The sequence below is a fragment of the Dicentrarchus labrax genome, unplaced genomic scaffold, assembly GCF_905237075.1.
Source record: "Dicentrarchus labrax unplaced genomic scaffold, dlabrax2021, whole genome shotgun sequence".
NCBI classification, from domain to species: Eukaryota; Metazoa; Chordata; class Actinopteri; family Moronidae; genus Dicentrarchus; species Dicentrarchus labrax.
The window spans coordinates 14,609,611-14,625,987 of NW_026136705.1; the positions used below are offsets into that span (position 1 = coordinate 14,609,611).

At 39.8% G+C, this 16,377-nt stretch overlaps 1 protein-coding gene across 11 annotated transcripts in view; it reads left to right on the forward strand.

Annotated features, from left to right (window-relative positions):
- Nucleotides 1-16,377, forward strand: part of LOC127364343 (connector enhancer of kinase suppressor of ras 2-like) — a 33,016-nt gene that overhangs the window by 4,645 nt on the left and 11,994 nt on the right. For 2 of the 11 annotated variants that reach the window (XM_051401782.1, XM_051401788.1), the window contains exons 2-10: nt 267-430; nt 2,324-2,526; nt 3,749-3,854; nt 5,027-5,089; nt 5,191-5,310; nt 8,073-8,132; nt 8,296-8,364; nt 14,076-14,222; nt 15,704-15,837. In XM_051401782.1, coding sequence (XP_051257742.1) covers nt 267-430; nt 2,324-2,526; nt 3,749-3,854; nt 5,027-5,089; nt 5,191-5,310; nt 8,073-8,132; nt 8,296-8,364; nt 14,076-14,222; nt 15,704-15,837 — 1,066 coding nt within the window. The remainder of the gene's footprint in view (nt 1-266; nt 431-2,323; nt 2,527-3,748; nt 3,855-5,026; nt 5,090-5,190; nt 5,311-8,072; nt 8,133-8,295; nt 8,365-14,075; nt 14,223-15,703; nt 15,838-16,377) is intronic. The other 9 variants (XM_051401786.1, XM_051401789.1, XM_051401791.1 and 6 more) reach the window with 7 other exon arrangements.

The following is a 16,377-nucleotide window of genomic DNA, read 5'->3' on the forward strand; positions in this document are numbered from 1 at the left end:
GCCGAAAATGCACCTCAGGACTGTTGATGAGGGGGAATCTGTCAGATTTCTTGTCTGACACGGACTGTTTCACACTTTGGACACAACAAAATACAACCTGTGCTCACACTTTAGAGATTTACAGCACATATTTTGGCAAGAAAAGCCCTATTAGAACACATTATGCAAATGGAGGTTTTTACAAGAAATCTGATACCGCCAGCAAACATTTTCACTTTGTTGAGCCGTACTAAAAGTTTTCCTGTCGTCCTGTGTGTTTCCCTCAGGCCTGGACGACTGCCTGCAGCAGTACATCAAGACCTTCGAGAGGGAGAAAGTAGGGGGGGACCAGCTGCTGCGTATCACCCACCAGGAGCTGGAGGATTTGGGAGTGTCCAGAATCGGCCACCAAGAGCTCATACTGGAGGCTGTGGACTTACTCTGTGCTCTGGTGAGTCCACGTTTCCCACGCTGTCTTCCCACTACTCTGAACTGTCACTCAAACCCCTGCTGTTGGATGAAGTTTCTGTGCCTCCTTATCTAATCAAGTACTTTAAAAATTCGCTGGATTAACCCCAAAAATGTGGTGTCTCTAGAAAATAAGGTTGTTTCTTTAGTCCTGAGAAACTAATTTTGATGTTTTGTCAAAAGAAACAGAATATTCTTACAAATTAGGCCTTCAAACACAGCAGGGAAAATACTTCTATTTAAATAATAATAAAAAAATATTTTTTGAACATTACAGCAAATCTAGTTAATAATCTGACCAAAATATGCTCTGCAGGCAAATCTTGTCATCAGTGCTGGTACATGGATTACAGCCTCCTCTTCAAGTGATTTCTGCTCTTAGTCTCAGGAACACAAATTTTGTGTGTGTCAGCATGGTAGTCTGCTGTTCTGCTGATGGGGCTGATGTGCTGCTCGAACACTGAAAGCATGATATTTACACGGCTTGTGACACTCACTCCACGTGTCCCTGCAGCAACCTCAGACCTGTGTTACTTTCAGGTCAGCAGGATCACAGCAACATAAGAGAAACCAATGATGATACAACTTCCTGTTCAGGAGAGTCTCTTCTTCCAGTGTGAAACCCTGTAGTTTCTGATAGATGAATGTAACACACTCAGTTTAGTCAAAGATTTTTTTTAGTAAAGTCTATAGGAAGAAAATTCTACAGAAAATCTATCTTTGTCAGTTGATTTAGGCATCTGCTAACTCACAAAAGTTTAAAATTAGTATGTCATCTAATTAGGGCTACAACTAACAGTTATTTTCATTATCGTCTAATCTGCAGATTATTTTATAATTTTTTTATTACATTACAAAACAAAAAAATAGGAGGAAATGTTACAATTTAACAGAGCTTAAACTGACTTTTTCAATTTGTTTGTTCACAACAATATAAAACAGAGAAAAGCAGCAAATACTCAAATAAGAGAAGCTCATAATATATGATATACTTTGACATTTTTGCATCAAAAATAATATTCATTTTTTCAGCTGTTCAGCATCTACCTGCGAGTACCTACTGTAGCTACCATGTGCTGAGTTTTATTCTTCACGGTGCAATTTAATTTAATTTCTATGTTAATGTAATGTTAATCATATTTGAGGAATATTTTTTGAAATAAAAAAATGCATTTATGGTCTTTGTCAGTACTGAGCATTCATAAACAATTTACTGCTCTTATCCCAAATTCATATCTGTGGTGGTGTCAAATATAAAAGGAGAAAGTAGCAGAGGATAAATGAGAAGTAGGAGTAAAAGGAGAGATGGTGGAATAGAGATGAAGATGTGTTAGCACAAGAGACACATAGAGAGGCTGGATGGAGATTTAGTGGACTGAGGTCACAGATGCAATCTGAATCTAAAGTCCTCTCATCCTGCATCGCTGCACGGGGGGCCTTGCTTCAGCCCCAAAGCTCTTTACGTAACTGGGATTTAGTTTTAAGTCTCTCAGGCACTGCTGTATTAAATATGATTAGTGGCCCTCCTGCCGCGCTCTCCCCTCCCAAGAAACTCTGACGTGACAGACGCCCACAGGCCTGCATGTGCAGTTCGCCATTCAGGGTAATGAGTGTTCTGCTGTCCCTAGACATGCAAAGTGACAGCTGGAGGGGATGGGTCAGTGGTTTCGTTCCTCACATGTTTGTCATATGAGCAGCATCTTCTGTTGTGTGACAGGGTGGACTCCTCTGCCAGTGGTCTTTTTGTTCACAGAGCAGTGTGGCGACAACAATTGGTTGGTCTCCACGCTGGAGAAATTCTTGGAATGCATCGCACTTAAAACAAACACTGACAAACTGATCAAACAGAGCAAATTTACTCTCCTCTCTCCTCTAGAATTATGGACTGGAGACTGAGAATCTGAAGACTCTTTCTCATAAGCTCAATGCGTCTGCCAAGAACCTGCAGAACTTCATCACAGGCAGGCGGCGCAGTGGCCATTACGACGGCCGAGCCACCCACAAGCTGCCCAATGACTTTCTTACGTCCGTGGTGGATCTGATCGCTGCGGCCAAAAGCCTTCTGGCGTGGCTGGACAGGTGAGATTTGCAAAAAGGTGCACCTGTAATACATTTAAGTGTGTTAAATTGCATGTGTAAACAATTATATACACACAAATAAATGCATTGTCATATACACACACTGATTTGTTCATGCGCAGTGTTTTCGTTCATTCTTTGAAGTTCAGTGTGTTACAGTAGCAACGCTGGTTTAAACTAATATAGTCTCTTGTGCAGGCCCTGAAGTTACTTATTACAGTGTTAACAGTACTTTCAAGCATTTGATGAGATGGACTGCTTGAATTTTACATTTTCTCTACATTTTACATTGGTCAAAAATAACTTACTGCAGATTAGATATATAAAAATTGGCTTCAAAAAGGAATGAGGCAATTCTGTCGTGTGTTTTGGGGGGATTCTTGTAGGTTTTTACCACATGCAGACTAGTTTTGTTTTTTATATTATGTTCATGACCAATCAGCTGACAAGAAAAGATGAGTAAAGGCCTTATATAAGTAGATTTTGACAGGGTGGCCAAAAAGGCACTGAGGAAGTCTATTTATATATTGCTTTATCCCTTCGTTCTCTGAGGGATTGTGCCAATGTGTTTGCGTCTGTTTATGTGTTTGATGAATTTGGATGTTCAAAGAAGACAGCATTCAACAGAAATAACAAAGTAAATTGCTGTTTCTTTTCCCATATAATCATCAGCTACAGAGGCTACAGCATCCATTCTAATTAAAATTCCATATGCTGTGTTTCATTTCCATGTTTTAATGCATCATTGTTGACAGAATTACACCTTGCAGTTTAAATATGACTCTGGAGTCATGTTTAATGCGCTCTGGACTACAGAATGTGGAAATGAAAATAACTGTAGCATGTATTGGTGAGTTAACAACAGATAATCGTTACACAGTGTCAGCTTACATATGATGCTGTTTTTATATAAACTATATGTATGTTAACCACTTAATGTTGGGAATTCACATAATAACGAACAAATGTAAGGACCATTAATATTATTGTCTGAAATCTGACTTTACGTTCTTTAAAAAATTGTGGGAACGAATCCAAACCAGTAAGTGAGTTTGTGTGTGTGTGTGTGTGTGTGTGTGTGTGTGTGTGTGTGTGTGTGTGTGTGTGTGTGTGTGTGTGTTTGAATGCTCGCTGATGTACATGACTGTGTTTTTGGAAACGTACTCACAGATTTACCAATGATTTAGTCTCAAAGGACGACTGATCTAATGGTTCATTCCAGGTGCTCTTTCTTTTTCAGGTCTCCATTCGCTGCAGTGGCAGATTACTCTGTGACCAGAAACAACGTGATCCAGCTGTGTCTTGAGCTCACTACAATTGTACAGCAGGTAAATGAATTGCATAATATAATAATATTATAATATACAGCTAAAGCCCAGTAGACTTTTTATCCTAATTAAATTTTGAATCAAATACCTCCACCAGACAAGAGTAACCGGATTCCCCACATGAGACTATTAAGTTGATGCCTGAATGCATTATACCTTGTCTCGGTTGTAAAGTACACTTATGTGCACAAGAGTCCAAAATGTTTTTATATAATTGATAGTTTTTGAAACATCTGTGCATGATACATAAACAGTATATGTGCATATGCTTTTTAAAGCTAAAAAAACTATGCGTTTTATACTTGATACAGAAAAGACTAAAGCAGCATTTCACTTAATTCCTTGTATACACATCCAGTCTAGAGCCTCTAATATCCTAACAGAGCTCCTATTTCATGCACACACTGCATCCACATACGTATTCAAACATCAGTTTGACTGTTAAAATTACATTAACGTACACATATAACTACTTAGGATCAGCATATCACTGATATGAGAATGAATTAATTCTGATTATGCATAGATTTCCTAGTTTTATCAGTTACAACAGTCTGTGCTTATAGGAAATTAATTAATAATTAGGTTGGAAAAACCTTCACAACTTGTTTAGATGTAGAGTCTTATAAAGCTTCACCTCATTCAGCTACAGTTGAAATAAGATGTTTTTAAAACTAAAGACTCTGCAGATAAGATCAAATGTGAGAACATTATCTCAGATTGGATTTTATTATCAGTCTATTTGTCTTTGGCCTGTAAATGCTGAGAATCACAATCAGCCCCGTGTGACCCTGCAAGATCAGTAAATAATGAGAGAAGTGATGCTTAATAGATTTAAGGACGGTCTCTCTGGAGGATAATGTTTATATGGAGTTAAGAGAAAAATGTAAGTGGGAAAAATTAAAGGTGGGAGTGAAAGAGGGTGATAGCGAGAGAGCTGAAGGCCGAGAGAGGAAGACTGGCAGAGAGAGAGAGAGAGAGAGAGAGAGAGAGAGAAAGAGAGCGAGAGAGACATGCCTCCGCACTGATGATTCATTTGTTTTGTGTTTGTGCATGCCTGTGTGGGAGTGTTGGGGGTTATAGGTGCCAAGCTGCTCGGTTTTTGCTTATATCCACCTACAGCAGAAATGCCAATAATAACTCCATTTTGACACATTCTCTTGAGGTAACAGTGCTCTCTGAATGTTCCCCAGGACTGCTCTGTGTACGAAACAGAAAACAAAATCCTGCATGTGGTGAGTTGCCACCTGACTTTTTATTACACTAGATCGATTGCAAATGAAACTATAATGCGCATACTTCAAGATTGCATTCATCTCTAATATGTGCTCCCCAGTGTAAAACTCTGTCTGGAGTGTGCGACCACATTATTTCTCTGTCCTCGGATCCCATGGTGTCCCAGGCCGCACATTTGGAGGTTGTGCAGCTGGCCAACATAAAATCCACTGAAGGACTGGTAAGACTATCCCTAAATAAGACTTAATGAAACACACTCATTTTTATAGGAGTTTCTCATTGGTCATCCTATCCAGTATGTCTTAAGAGGATGCTCTGTGTAAATAACAGGCTGCTAAATTAGATAGTAATTGCAATAAAAACCAAAACAATCACCCAGTGATAGCTAATATAGCTAATAGCTAATATAAGAGCAGGTAGTTACTGAGTAATATATATTTTCATCAGTAATTGCATTGTAAATCCTCGTTCTTACTGATGTTATCTGACGTCATGTTAACACCTGTTGTCACTGCTGCCCAAAAGGTGACACCACTACTTCTATCATATACCTTAGCTTTCAGTATACCTACGTACAAATTTCACTATAACTAACCAATAATCACAATAATCTCCGGCCTATAATGTGTAATGTGCGTTGTTATCTGAAATATACTGCTAATTTCCAAATAGAATTTAATAGAATAAAAAAAGTTCTCTGGATTCACCATTTGATGGCTGTAAAGTGTAGTGTGAACCATTTATTTAAAACATAGTGGTAGTTTCCACACAAAAAAGAGTAAAACCTAAGCAGTTTCACTGCAATTACTTTGTTCATGGCTTGTAAAATGTAATGCCTTGTTTCATTAAAATATGGTGGTAATTTCCTTATAACAAATTAAGACAAAAATAGTACATCATTTAATTGTAAATTCTCTCTTATGGCCTATAAATTAAAAGGTTATCCAAGGATAGCTATGTAGCTAACAAACCGATAATAATGATGAAGACTGACATTTTGAGATGCAATAGTTCTATAGTCATCGAGTCACATGCTGGGTAGCTACTGTGGACCAAACTCCCAAATTATCTGTGCTGGTTTTTCTTTACTTAACAGCATCACACTGCTAATACTCATTTCATGGTAAACACAAAAGTCTGGAAGACGCACACTAGCCCAGTACACCATTAGACATGTGGCACCTGCACATAATAAATATGGTTTAATATACTTAAGTTATCAAGATGATAAATTGTTTTCCAGGTTTGATGAAGTGAACAGGAAAAAGCTTCCAAAACAGTAAAGTACAAAGCTACTAATTACGCTGAATGATGGAGAAGCCTACTAATTACAGACATCGCAACAGCATGACTTTGACAGCATATTGACTTCTGTTTGATTCAAATATGGCATGTGCAAATTATCTTGCAGCATGTATCTCACTGCAAAATAATTAATTCAGTTTCTCAATCACTAATACTAACTTTGCCTGATTTGTTTCTTCCAGTTATATCGTAGCTTTTAACTGTTTCTTCTGTGATTCAAACACAACTTACGTTATGTTGGTGTTAGTACAAAGGCTATTTACTTAAAGGGTTGGTTGACAAAAATTATAAAACACTCATATTTGCTCATTTGCCTTTAGAGGTATTGAGCCATGCAAATATGGTTTGTATATTTGAGATATCCAGATATCTAAGCCTTTACCCCAATACAATAGAGGTAGGGGAGTTTAATATGTGGAGCTCACAGCATTGAAAAATTCCATTAAAAATTCAGAAACATCTCTTTTCCAGAAACAGTATCCCCTGTTATTGGGGTCCATACAAAGACCTTAACATTCACAGATTTCATCCTGTTATCCAGTGTATCCAGGACATTGTTCCTGGCAAGACAAGTGGCCGTTTGAATTGGAACTTTGAGTATGAGTCGTGGTATAATTTCACATTTTAAAATAATACGAATAAAACATAACCACTCTCTGCTGCTGTACTGTCCAGTATCTAATGGAGCTCACTGCAGCTGTCCTAAAACTGGGTTTTGCTGAGCTTATGGGCATATGAGTCAGCTGATAAAGAGCAACATGGAAAGAACATGTTGCCTGTGTAGAAATGAGCAAAATGCAGAATACTTAAATTTGCAGATTGCGATGCAACAAAATGGCCCTTACTTTAGGGACACACAGTAGCAAACTGTAGTGTTTAGCAGCAGAGAAGACACTTACTTTTGCCGGCACTGTATAACCATCAGCACTTTGTTGGACTTCATCTTTGCACTGACCTACACTCAGGCACAAGCGCACTGCTTGGGGCCACAGTAAAAGCCCCTCCCCCACACAAATGCTAGCAGGGGGCATGGAAGTTCTCTCATCCGTTCAGTGAAACCTGAACACAACAGTAGGCCAAGTGGCCTAAAAATAAACCTCTTACACTCATCTTGAAGACTGGCATGCTGCTTCTGTGTATCTGTGTGTGTGCTCGTGTGTGAATGTGTGTCTGGGTGTGTGTTTGTATGTGTGTGTCTTTGTAATGCTTTTAGTGGAAACTTTAAGTCTTAGCTTTTCTGCAACAGACAAACAGTATTTGCAGATAAATAATCCTCCATGTTTGATTCAATCTGCTTGAAGGATCATTTGAGTGAGACTTACTAGGTGACATTAATTAAGATTGTGCCCTGTATGTTTGAAAAGTACACCCATGTGATATTTACGGACCTTCCGGTAGTAATTTTAATATACGTGTGCTCAGCCAAATCTGAGGTCAATATGAAAAATACTACTTGTCTTTAACAGCTACTGAAAAATAATTGAGATAAATCCAAATTCCAGCCCATTTTTTCACTACAAGCAGATTAAAACAAATGCAAATGTGCAAATATTCAATGACCCTGCTCTGTTCTGCAAATGGCTGTGTGGCTGAGCCGAGATGCATTGTGCTAAATGAGCCTCATGTTACCGCTGGCTTTCAAATGTAATAATTTATATTCCTGCTGTCTTCCCACAGGGCATGTATATCAAATCAACATATGACGGTTTGCATGTAATCACGGGGACAACAGAAGGAGTAAGTACAAGCCTCTTTGTGTTCACCTATGTAGATCTTCACCTCGCTGCTCATTCACTTTTCGTGTAATATGTAGAGTGAGGTGGTTGTATCACAGTACGCTGTGTCATGACAGTGAAATGGAGCAGCAGGTAATGACTCTGCCTCTCTGTCTCTACATCAGTCCCTCGCTGACCGCTGTAAGAAAATCCATGCTGGAGATGAAGTCATTCAGGTCAATCATCAGACAGTGGTAAGGCCACTGTTTTTGCCCTCAGGCTTATTTGATGTGTTTTTTATATTTGCTGTCTGAATTTGCATCTGATTGTTTCTGTGCATTTTCCTTATGCATTTTTCAGATTATTTATGCAAATGTATATTTAATACACACAGGCTTGTTTTGTACACAAAGAAGTACCTGCCTCAGATTGTGTATTCAGTTCCTTTATACACATTCATATCTGTGTTGCAGTACATCCAGAGTGGGCCACTGCAGCACTACTGGACCTGTTATTATATAAGTGGCTGGGTGTAGTGCCACTTGTAGGTGGTTTTTGAGGACGTGGATGTGTTACTCTGTCTGAATGGATATGTTACTTTGCTCGTCACAGGGTCAGTTGGATGGTCAGTTCAAATAATTGAACTTGTGCTCACAAGAGCACTTCAGTCGATCAGGAGGTACCTGCTTAGGGCCCTTAACAAACTGTGGATGAAAACCACCATTTTCATTTTCATTATCCATTTTCACTCTTAGACACCCATGATAAATCAAATGAAAGTGTTTTTACTTATTAAATAGACTTGTCCTCATGACAGAGTGGCCTGTGCTTGACTGACTTTTCCCTCTTAGTTGTGTTCAACCTGTTATAGCGAGACGACTTACAAACTTTTCCCCATCTTTTGGAGTATTTTATTCTGTTATTAAAGTTACACAATAGAGCGACTCGAAATGGGGATGTCGCCATTCATGGTTGGTGTCCTAAACCCCTCGGCCACCAGGGCACCTTGAGTTTATCCTTCTTATTTTGATAAAGGGGTTTGGTGACCCCACATTATTCTCAATTGTGTCAAACTTCAACTTGTCTTCTGAGCAGAGCACTAATCAGACAAAATAATTGGCCTTTCACTGGTTTTTAGTAAGAGACAAAACTGCCTGTTGCTCAAGTACGGAAGCCTTAAGGGCCATGCATTCATACATTTTATTTCCTCTGTTTTCCTGTGATAACGAGTTAATTTTCTCGAGATCTCGAGATAATGAAACTTTGTTTTCCCGAAATAACGATATAATTAATTTGAGATCTCGAGATAATGACTGTGGTATGATAAATATGTGAAAATATGCCACTTGGAGGTACAAATATGGAACTTTTGTTTTGGCATTTCTCCACATTGGTGCAGTAAAATGCTTGATATTAAGTATGTTTTTTATTCATCAGGGGCGCATGAAACACTTTAATGTAACATATTTTATTTTAAATGTAGATTCGAATTATAGCTTACTGTTCTTAATACCTTTATTTTGAAAACTGGCAGTGAATACGCTGTAAATTTAAGTGTGGCTGATTTGACCACGGAGATCGGAGTAACGGCTGGCTTGACCGCAGTTATCATTATCATTATATGTCATTATCTCAAGATCTCGAATTAATTATGTCATTATCTCGGGAAAACAAAGTTTCGTTATCTCGAGATCTCGAAACTTTGTTTAACTCGTTATCACGGGAAAACGGAGGAAATAAAATGTATGAATGCATGGCCCTTTAGGGCTTCCGTACTCAAGTCTATATAGGATAGTACAAATTAAGTAGAAATGAATGCAAAAACTTCCAGTGGTGCACAATTTAAATATAGCACCCTTTGTCTAAAATAATTGCTACTGTGTGTGCAACAGCAAGACGTATGATAATTACACAGCTCAAGTCAGGTTCATTTCAGTCAGTCAACTCACCCACTGAATGCAGTCATTTTTATAGAGAATAAGTGCAAATACAGAGTTGATTTTGGTGTCAAGACTCTTTCATGTCACTGTGGAGCGTAGTTTAAAGGCTGCCAAAAGTGAGAGCAGGAGGGTGTGTTAGTGCATTCTCCTCATGGGGTACCAAAAGAAATACACTCTATCCTTATAGATAGACCTTTTTTTATGGCAGATATTTTAAGGAGGAGAACAGGGGTAATTAACGATGGCTCAGAAGGCCATGCATGCACAATACCAGGGTCCTGGAACTGAAACAACTAAATGGAACACAGCCGGGATTTACAGTGGGTACGGAAAGTATTCAGACCTCTTTACATTTTTCACTCTTTGTTTCATTGCAGCCATTTGCTAAAATCAAAAAAGTTCATTTTATTTCTCATTAATGTACACTCAGCACCCCATCTTGACAGAAAAAAACAGAAATGTAGAAATTCTTGCAAATTTATTAAAAAAGAAAAACTGAAATATCACATGGTCATAAGTATTCAGACCCTTTGTTCAGTATTGAGTAGAAGCACCCTTTTGAGCTACTACAGCCATGAGTCTTCTTGGGAATGATGCAACAGGTTTTTCACACTTGGATTTTGGGATCCTCTGCCATTCTTCCTTGCAGATCCTTTCCAGTTCTGTCAGGTTGGATGGTGAACGTTGGTGGACAGCCATTTTCAGATCTCTCCAGAGATGCTCAATTGGGTTTAGGTCAGGGCTCTGGCTGGGCCAGTCAAGAATGGTCACAGAGTTGTTCCGAAGCCACTCCTTTGTTATTTTAGCTGCGTGCTTAGGGTTATTGTCTTGTTGGAAGGTGAACCTTCGGCCCAGTCTGAGGTCCTGAGCGCTCTGGAAGAGGTTTTCTTCCAGGATATCTCTGTACTTGGCCGCATTCATCTTTCCTTCAATTGCAACCAGTCGTCCTGTCCCTGCAGCTGAAAAACATCCCCATAGCCTGATGCTGCCACCACGTTTCACTGTTGGGATTGTATTGGGCAGGTGATGAGCAGTGCCTGGTTTTCTCCACACATACCGCTTAGAATTAACGCCAAAAAGTTCAATCTTGGTCTCATCAGACCAGAGAATCTTATTTCTCATAGTCTGGGAGTCCTTCATGTGTTTTTTGGCAAACTCTATGCGGGCTTTCATATGTCTTGCACTGAGGAGAGGCTTCCGTCGGGCCACTCTGCCATAAAGCCCCGACTGGTGCAGGGCTGCAGTGATAGTTGACTTTGTGGAACTTTCTCCCATCTCCCTACTGCATCTCTGGAGCTCAGCCACAGTGATCTTTGGGTTCTTCTTTACCTCTCTCACCAAGGCTCTTCTCCCACGATTGCTCAGTTTGGCTGGACGGCCAGGTCTAGGAAGAGTTCTGGTCGTCCCAAACTTCTTCCATTTAAGGATTATGGAGGCCACTGTACTCTTAGGAACCTTGAGTGCTGCAGAAAATCTTTTGTAACCTTGGCCAGATCTGTGCCTTGCCACAATTCTGTCTCTGAGCTCCTTGGGCAGTTCCTTCGACCTCATGATTCTCATTTGCTCTGACATGCACTGTGAGCTGTAAGGTCTTATATAGACAGGTGTGTGCCTTTCCTAATCAAGTCCAATCAGTTTAATTAAACACAGCTAGACTCCAATGAAGGAGCAGGACCATCTCAAGGAGGATCAGAAGAAATGGACAGCATGTGAGTTAAATATGAGTGTCACAGCAAAGGGTCTGAATACTTATGACCATGTGATATTTCAGTTTTTCTTTTTTAATAAATTTGCAAAAATTTCTACATTTCTGTTTTTTTCTGTCAAGATTGGGTGCGGAGTGTACATTAATGAGAAATAAAATGAACTTTTTTGATTTTAGCAAATGGCTGCAATGAAACAAAGAGTGAAAATTTTAAAGGGGTCTGAATACTTTCCGTACCCACTGTACGTTATTTATTACCCCTGTGTATTTCATGAAGCATCTTGCTTTCTTTTACAGTTTGATTGACAGCAACTTTTCAAAGTTGCAGTTTGACTGACATCTGACGGTACATGTCTTGTATCATCTAATGGTAGTACAAAAATAAATAAATAATGTTAGTGCAAAACAGTTAAGTACATATACTGGCTAAAAAACAGTATAACATGAAGATTGTGTTGTATTTACTGTATATTATAAGTATGTGGTATGGAACTGGTGTACAGTTAGAAAGGTGGATGCTGGGGAGGTGATGGTGAAGGAAAGATGTCCTGCTGCTGAAATGAGCAGCAGCTGAGTGTGTTTGACAGCTTAAGTGGGTGATGATGGCAATATGTAAACTCAGCTGACTCAGTTGTCTGCTGATCCAAAACTGCACTGTCACTCATAATGACTGCCATAACCAGCTTAGATAATCTTAGTACATTTAATTTAGTGTGGCCCCTAGTTAAGAACAGATTCATGATGGTTGGGTGGGTGGTTGGGTGGTGGGTGATAGTAGCTGATACTGCATTGAAGTAGATGTGTCTACGGTGGCCCATGATTGATTGCAGCATCAGAACAGTACTGAAAAGGAAACAGTAGAGCAAGGGAAAAAATATTCAGGCTTGAGAGACAGTTGAACAAATGTCAACGTGTAAAAAAAAAGTACCATTAAGGAAAGAGGAGATGCTTGAAACAGTTCAGGGATCTATAATTAAGGCAGCAGGGAGAAGTCCAGCAGTAAGACAGACCAAAGTTCACTGGATTTGTGCATGCTTTTTCATGGGAAACAGATGTAAGAATGCCTGCTGAGGCAAAGTGGACACATCATCCAATTGAATGAAGGAAAAATCCTCAGACCTGCCTTTTGATTAACTTAGAAAATGTTATAACACATGTAGAATAAGCTAAAGAAAAAATGGCAAATTATTTATTGCTATTGAGCACAAGAATGAAAGGCTATAAAAAATTAAGATGGCATGTCAAAAATAAATAACTCCAGGCCGCAATGATGGAATTTCTGGTGCAGGAATGGTCAATAATAGGGATGGCCTCAAACACATAAAAATGCTCCATGCAGGACAATAAATTTGAACACTGGAGAGTCCCCTAAAAGGAAAAAGGAAAGGAAACGATAAGAAGAAACCAGTGGCGTGATGTTTTAACACCTTAAAGCTGAACATTTCTTTACCAAGGCAGAGTAGAGTAAAAGATAGAAATCAGGGGTTTCACTGCTTTAAATAAACACATTTTGTTTTGGCCAGACACAGGAAAACAATCTTTTCATCATGGAATAAAGCAGGCTTTGGATTATAAAAGTGTCTGTCTCAGCCTGTCTGTCTCTTTAATGCACTTTCTGCGTGAAGAATTTCTGTGTAGTGGCTGTCAAGGTGAAAAATTACTTGGAAAGGAACAAAGTGATTGCTAGGTCAGTGCCTGAAAAATGCCCGCTTTCTCAGGCTGCTTGGAATACGCAACATGTACTGAAATTTAGTGCAGCCAGCCAAGCAAGAGAGGATATTTTTTCCCCAAACTGGACCTGGCATATTTGGTTCAGCTGCAGTAAGTGTTTCTCTGGGCGGGATGTTTTTTGTGCCAAATGTCATCAAAACTGGGTTAAAGACTATTTACAAGGCATGCAGCTGTTCGCAACGCACAACAACGAGGCTTACCACATCATGACAGCCCCTGCAGATTGATATCACTGGAGGTGTACAAGATGCCCTTTGGCGTCCAACTTTGCATTTAACATTCTCATCAACATGAAGCTCGGAGGCTGCAGGCAGCTTCCAACCATCAGGATCCATGTGCATAATTAAAATCACGACGATACCTTGAATAAAATGCCTGCTTGGCAGACTTCAGCATAAAGTGGATTCGGCATAAAGAAAAACCATCCAAATCATGTGTGAAAGGAAACACAAACTGGATGTACATTGAATCCCAGCCACTAACTGGATGTCCACATTGGAATGTGAGCTTGTTATTTCTGTAGCCTGAGTCATGGGGACGCCTGTGTGTGTGTTGAGGAAGCCCTTATCACGATATTGTTGTTTGCTAGGTGGGCTGGCAGCTGAAGAACTTGGTGAATTTGTTGCGTGGGGACCCCGCAGGTGTCACCCTGACTTTGAAGAAACGCCCTCAGAGCACGCTCACCTCAACCCCTGCTCTGCTCAAAAACATGAGATGGAAACCATTGGCTCTGCAAGTATGATGGTCGCACTCATCCTCCACAGATATGTTTGTGCATGTCTGTTTGTGTTCAAATCTGTATTTGTATGTGTATATATCTGTGCTTCTTTTCTTACTTGTGTTAAAAATAAGACTGCACAGACTAATAACACTAGACCCCAAAATACCATATCAGGGGCAAAGACAGAAGAGTGCAAAGTGAAGATTACTTTGGATTAAAATAGCACTTTTACAATAGGATGCAATCTAAATCAAGAGCCCTGAAACAAACATTAGTTCTCTGTATTTTCAGAGAGATATTGTTGCTATGGGGTTTGCACTGCATTGTACAGATATTGGTTTTATTGCATCCACTTCTTTTCTATTACTTACTAATAATTGGTTGGAGTTCCCAGCATCATTCATTCACAAGTTGACACTTCAGCCCTTTGTGGCATCTGTTGTCCTACTTTGGCCAAACCAGTTACCTTATTAGGATCATGTGCCTGAGCCAGAATGGGTGGAAATGAGAGGGATGCGTATTAATGTAGCCCAGCCTTTCTTTGAGTTCCAGGCCAGAGAAAATGTTTTCTCCTCCCAGAGGGCCTGAAGCGAAGTCCTGCTCAGTTCCCCCATCCCCCCTTCAAATCACATCCCCATCCTTCTTCTCCTCCACCCAAATCAAATTTTCTCCCCTGCTGGCATTTTTAAGGACAGAAAAGGAAAGAAAGGACATAGAAACTTTAATGTTTCCTGCTCCGAGATGTGACTAAAATTAAGAATGTCAAGGTAGCCTGTGAAGTTATTGAAAAGAACATTGTGCTGTGGAAGCCCTGCAGTAGCTCTGACACACATAATGGTCTTATGATGGAGCAAATCTCCCGATAATACATCGCTGATATTAGTCAGCAGTGAGTTACGCAACATATTAGCATAGTTTGAGCAGTAACAAATTAGTATTCTATTGTTGAAAGAATTGAAAAGGAAAAGAAATAGTTTTTCACTCTTTTTTTAGAAGTCCATATTTTATCACTGCAAAACAGGCATCTTGTTATGGGATTACATCTGTCTGACTATTCAAGAGTTGATGATTTTTCATATCCCTATTCTGTTATCAACGTCAATATTCAGTAAACAAGGAGCAATCTATCTCCATGTACTGTGTTTAACAGACTATGTAGGCTATGACCAGATTTTCCTTGACCTGAATGAGGGATGACTGGACTGCATACTGGCCCTGTGCGCACCAGTTAGAACTGGAGCATCGGAAATGTACAGTACACTGCTCATTTCACGGTTGAGATGCTCAGAGGCACAGTCTGAACCAAACAAATGGTCCCTAACTGACTAATTGACTGAACTCCTGCAAACTCAAAATTTTCAGTGTGTCAATCGCTGTAACTGTTCCTCTCTCTCTTTCTCTCTGTCTGCCTGTCTCTCTCTCTTTGGCACATGCTCACACATATACACACACACACACACACACACACACACACATACTCACTCACTCACACACAGCCAATCTTCCCTCAGAGCCCCAGCAGCAGTGTCGCCACGCCCACCAGCACTTTAAGTACTCCATCCAGGAGGAGTAGCTGTGCCCTGCAAGACCTCTACATCCCCCCTCCTCCAGCAGAGCCCTACACCCCGAGGTGATGCACACATACACATAAAACACATAGAAGTTCACACGTAGTGCTCGCCTTACCAGATATTAAAAGTACCCTGTGGAGTTCCCCATGGAACAACGTTTTTACCATTGACTGTATAAAGAACAGTGACCTACCTACCGTGATCTCACATATTGGTTTGTGGACTACTGCTTTGAAGCCTCGAGTTCTGCATTATGGTCATCGTCATTTCATTTTCTTGTAGTCAGCGGTGGGGAAGTACTGCGAGTTGAGCTGCGCTAATTGGCTGCACAGTTTTGACTCGTCCATAGCAGGAAATAATGATGCCTTGCCCTGTCACATATTCTCATATTACAGATAAATAGTACACTAAAATATGTTTCTGAAAACATTTTAAGTAAGAAATGGGAAATGCAGTAACATAATTTGATTTATATTTGATCAGCACTGCCTAGTTTGACAATTTGATCTGAGTTTCTTGTGGTGTGCTGGACAGACTCACTGAGAATGACTCACACGACGTAAAAAAACATACTCTGCTATATCGTCTATTTTACTCCA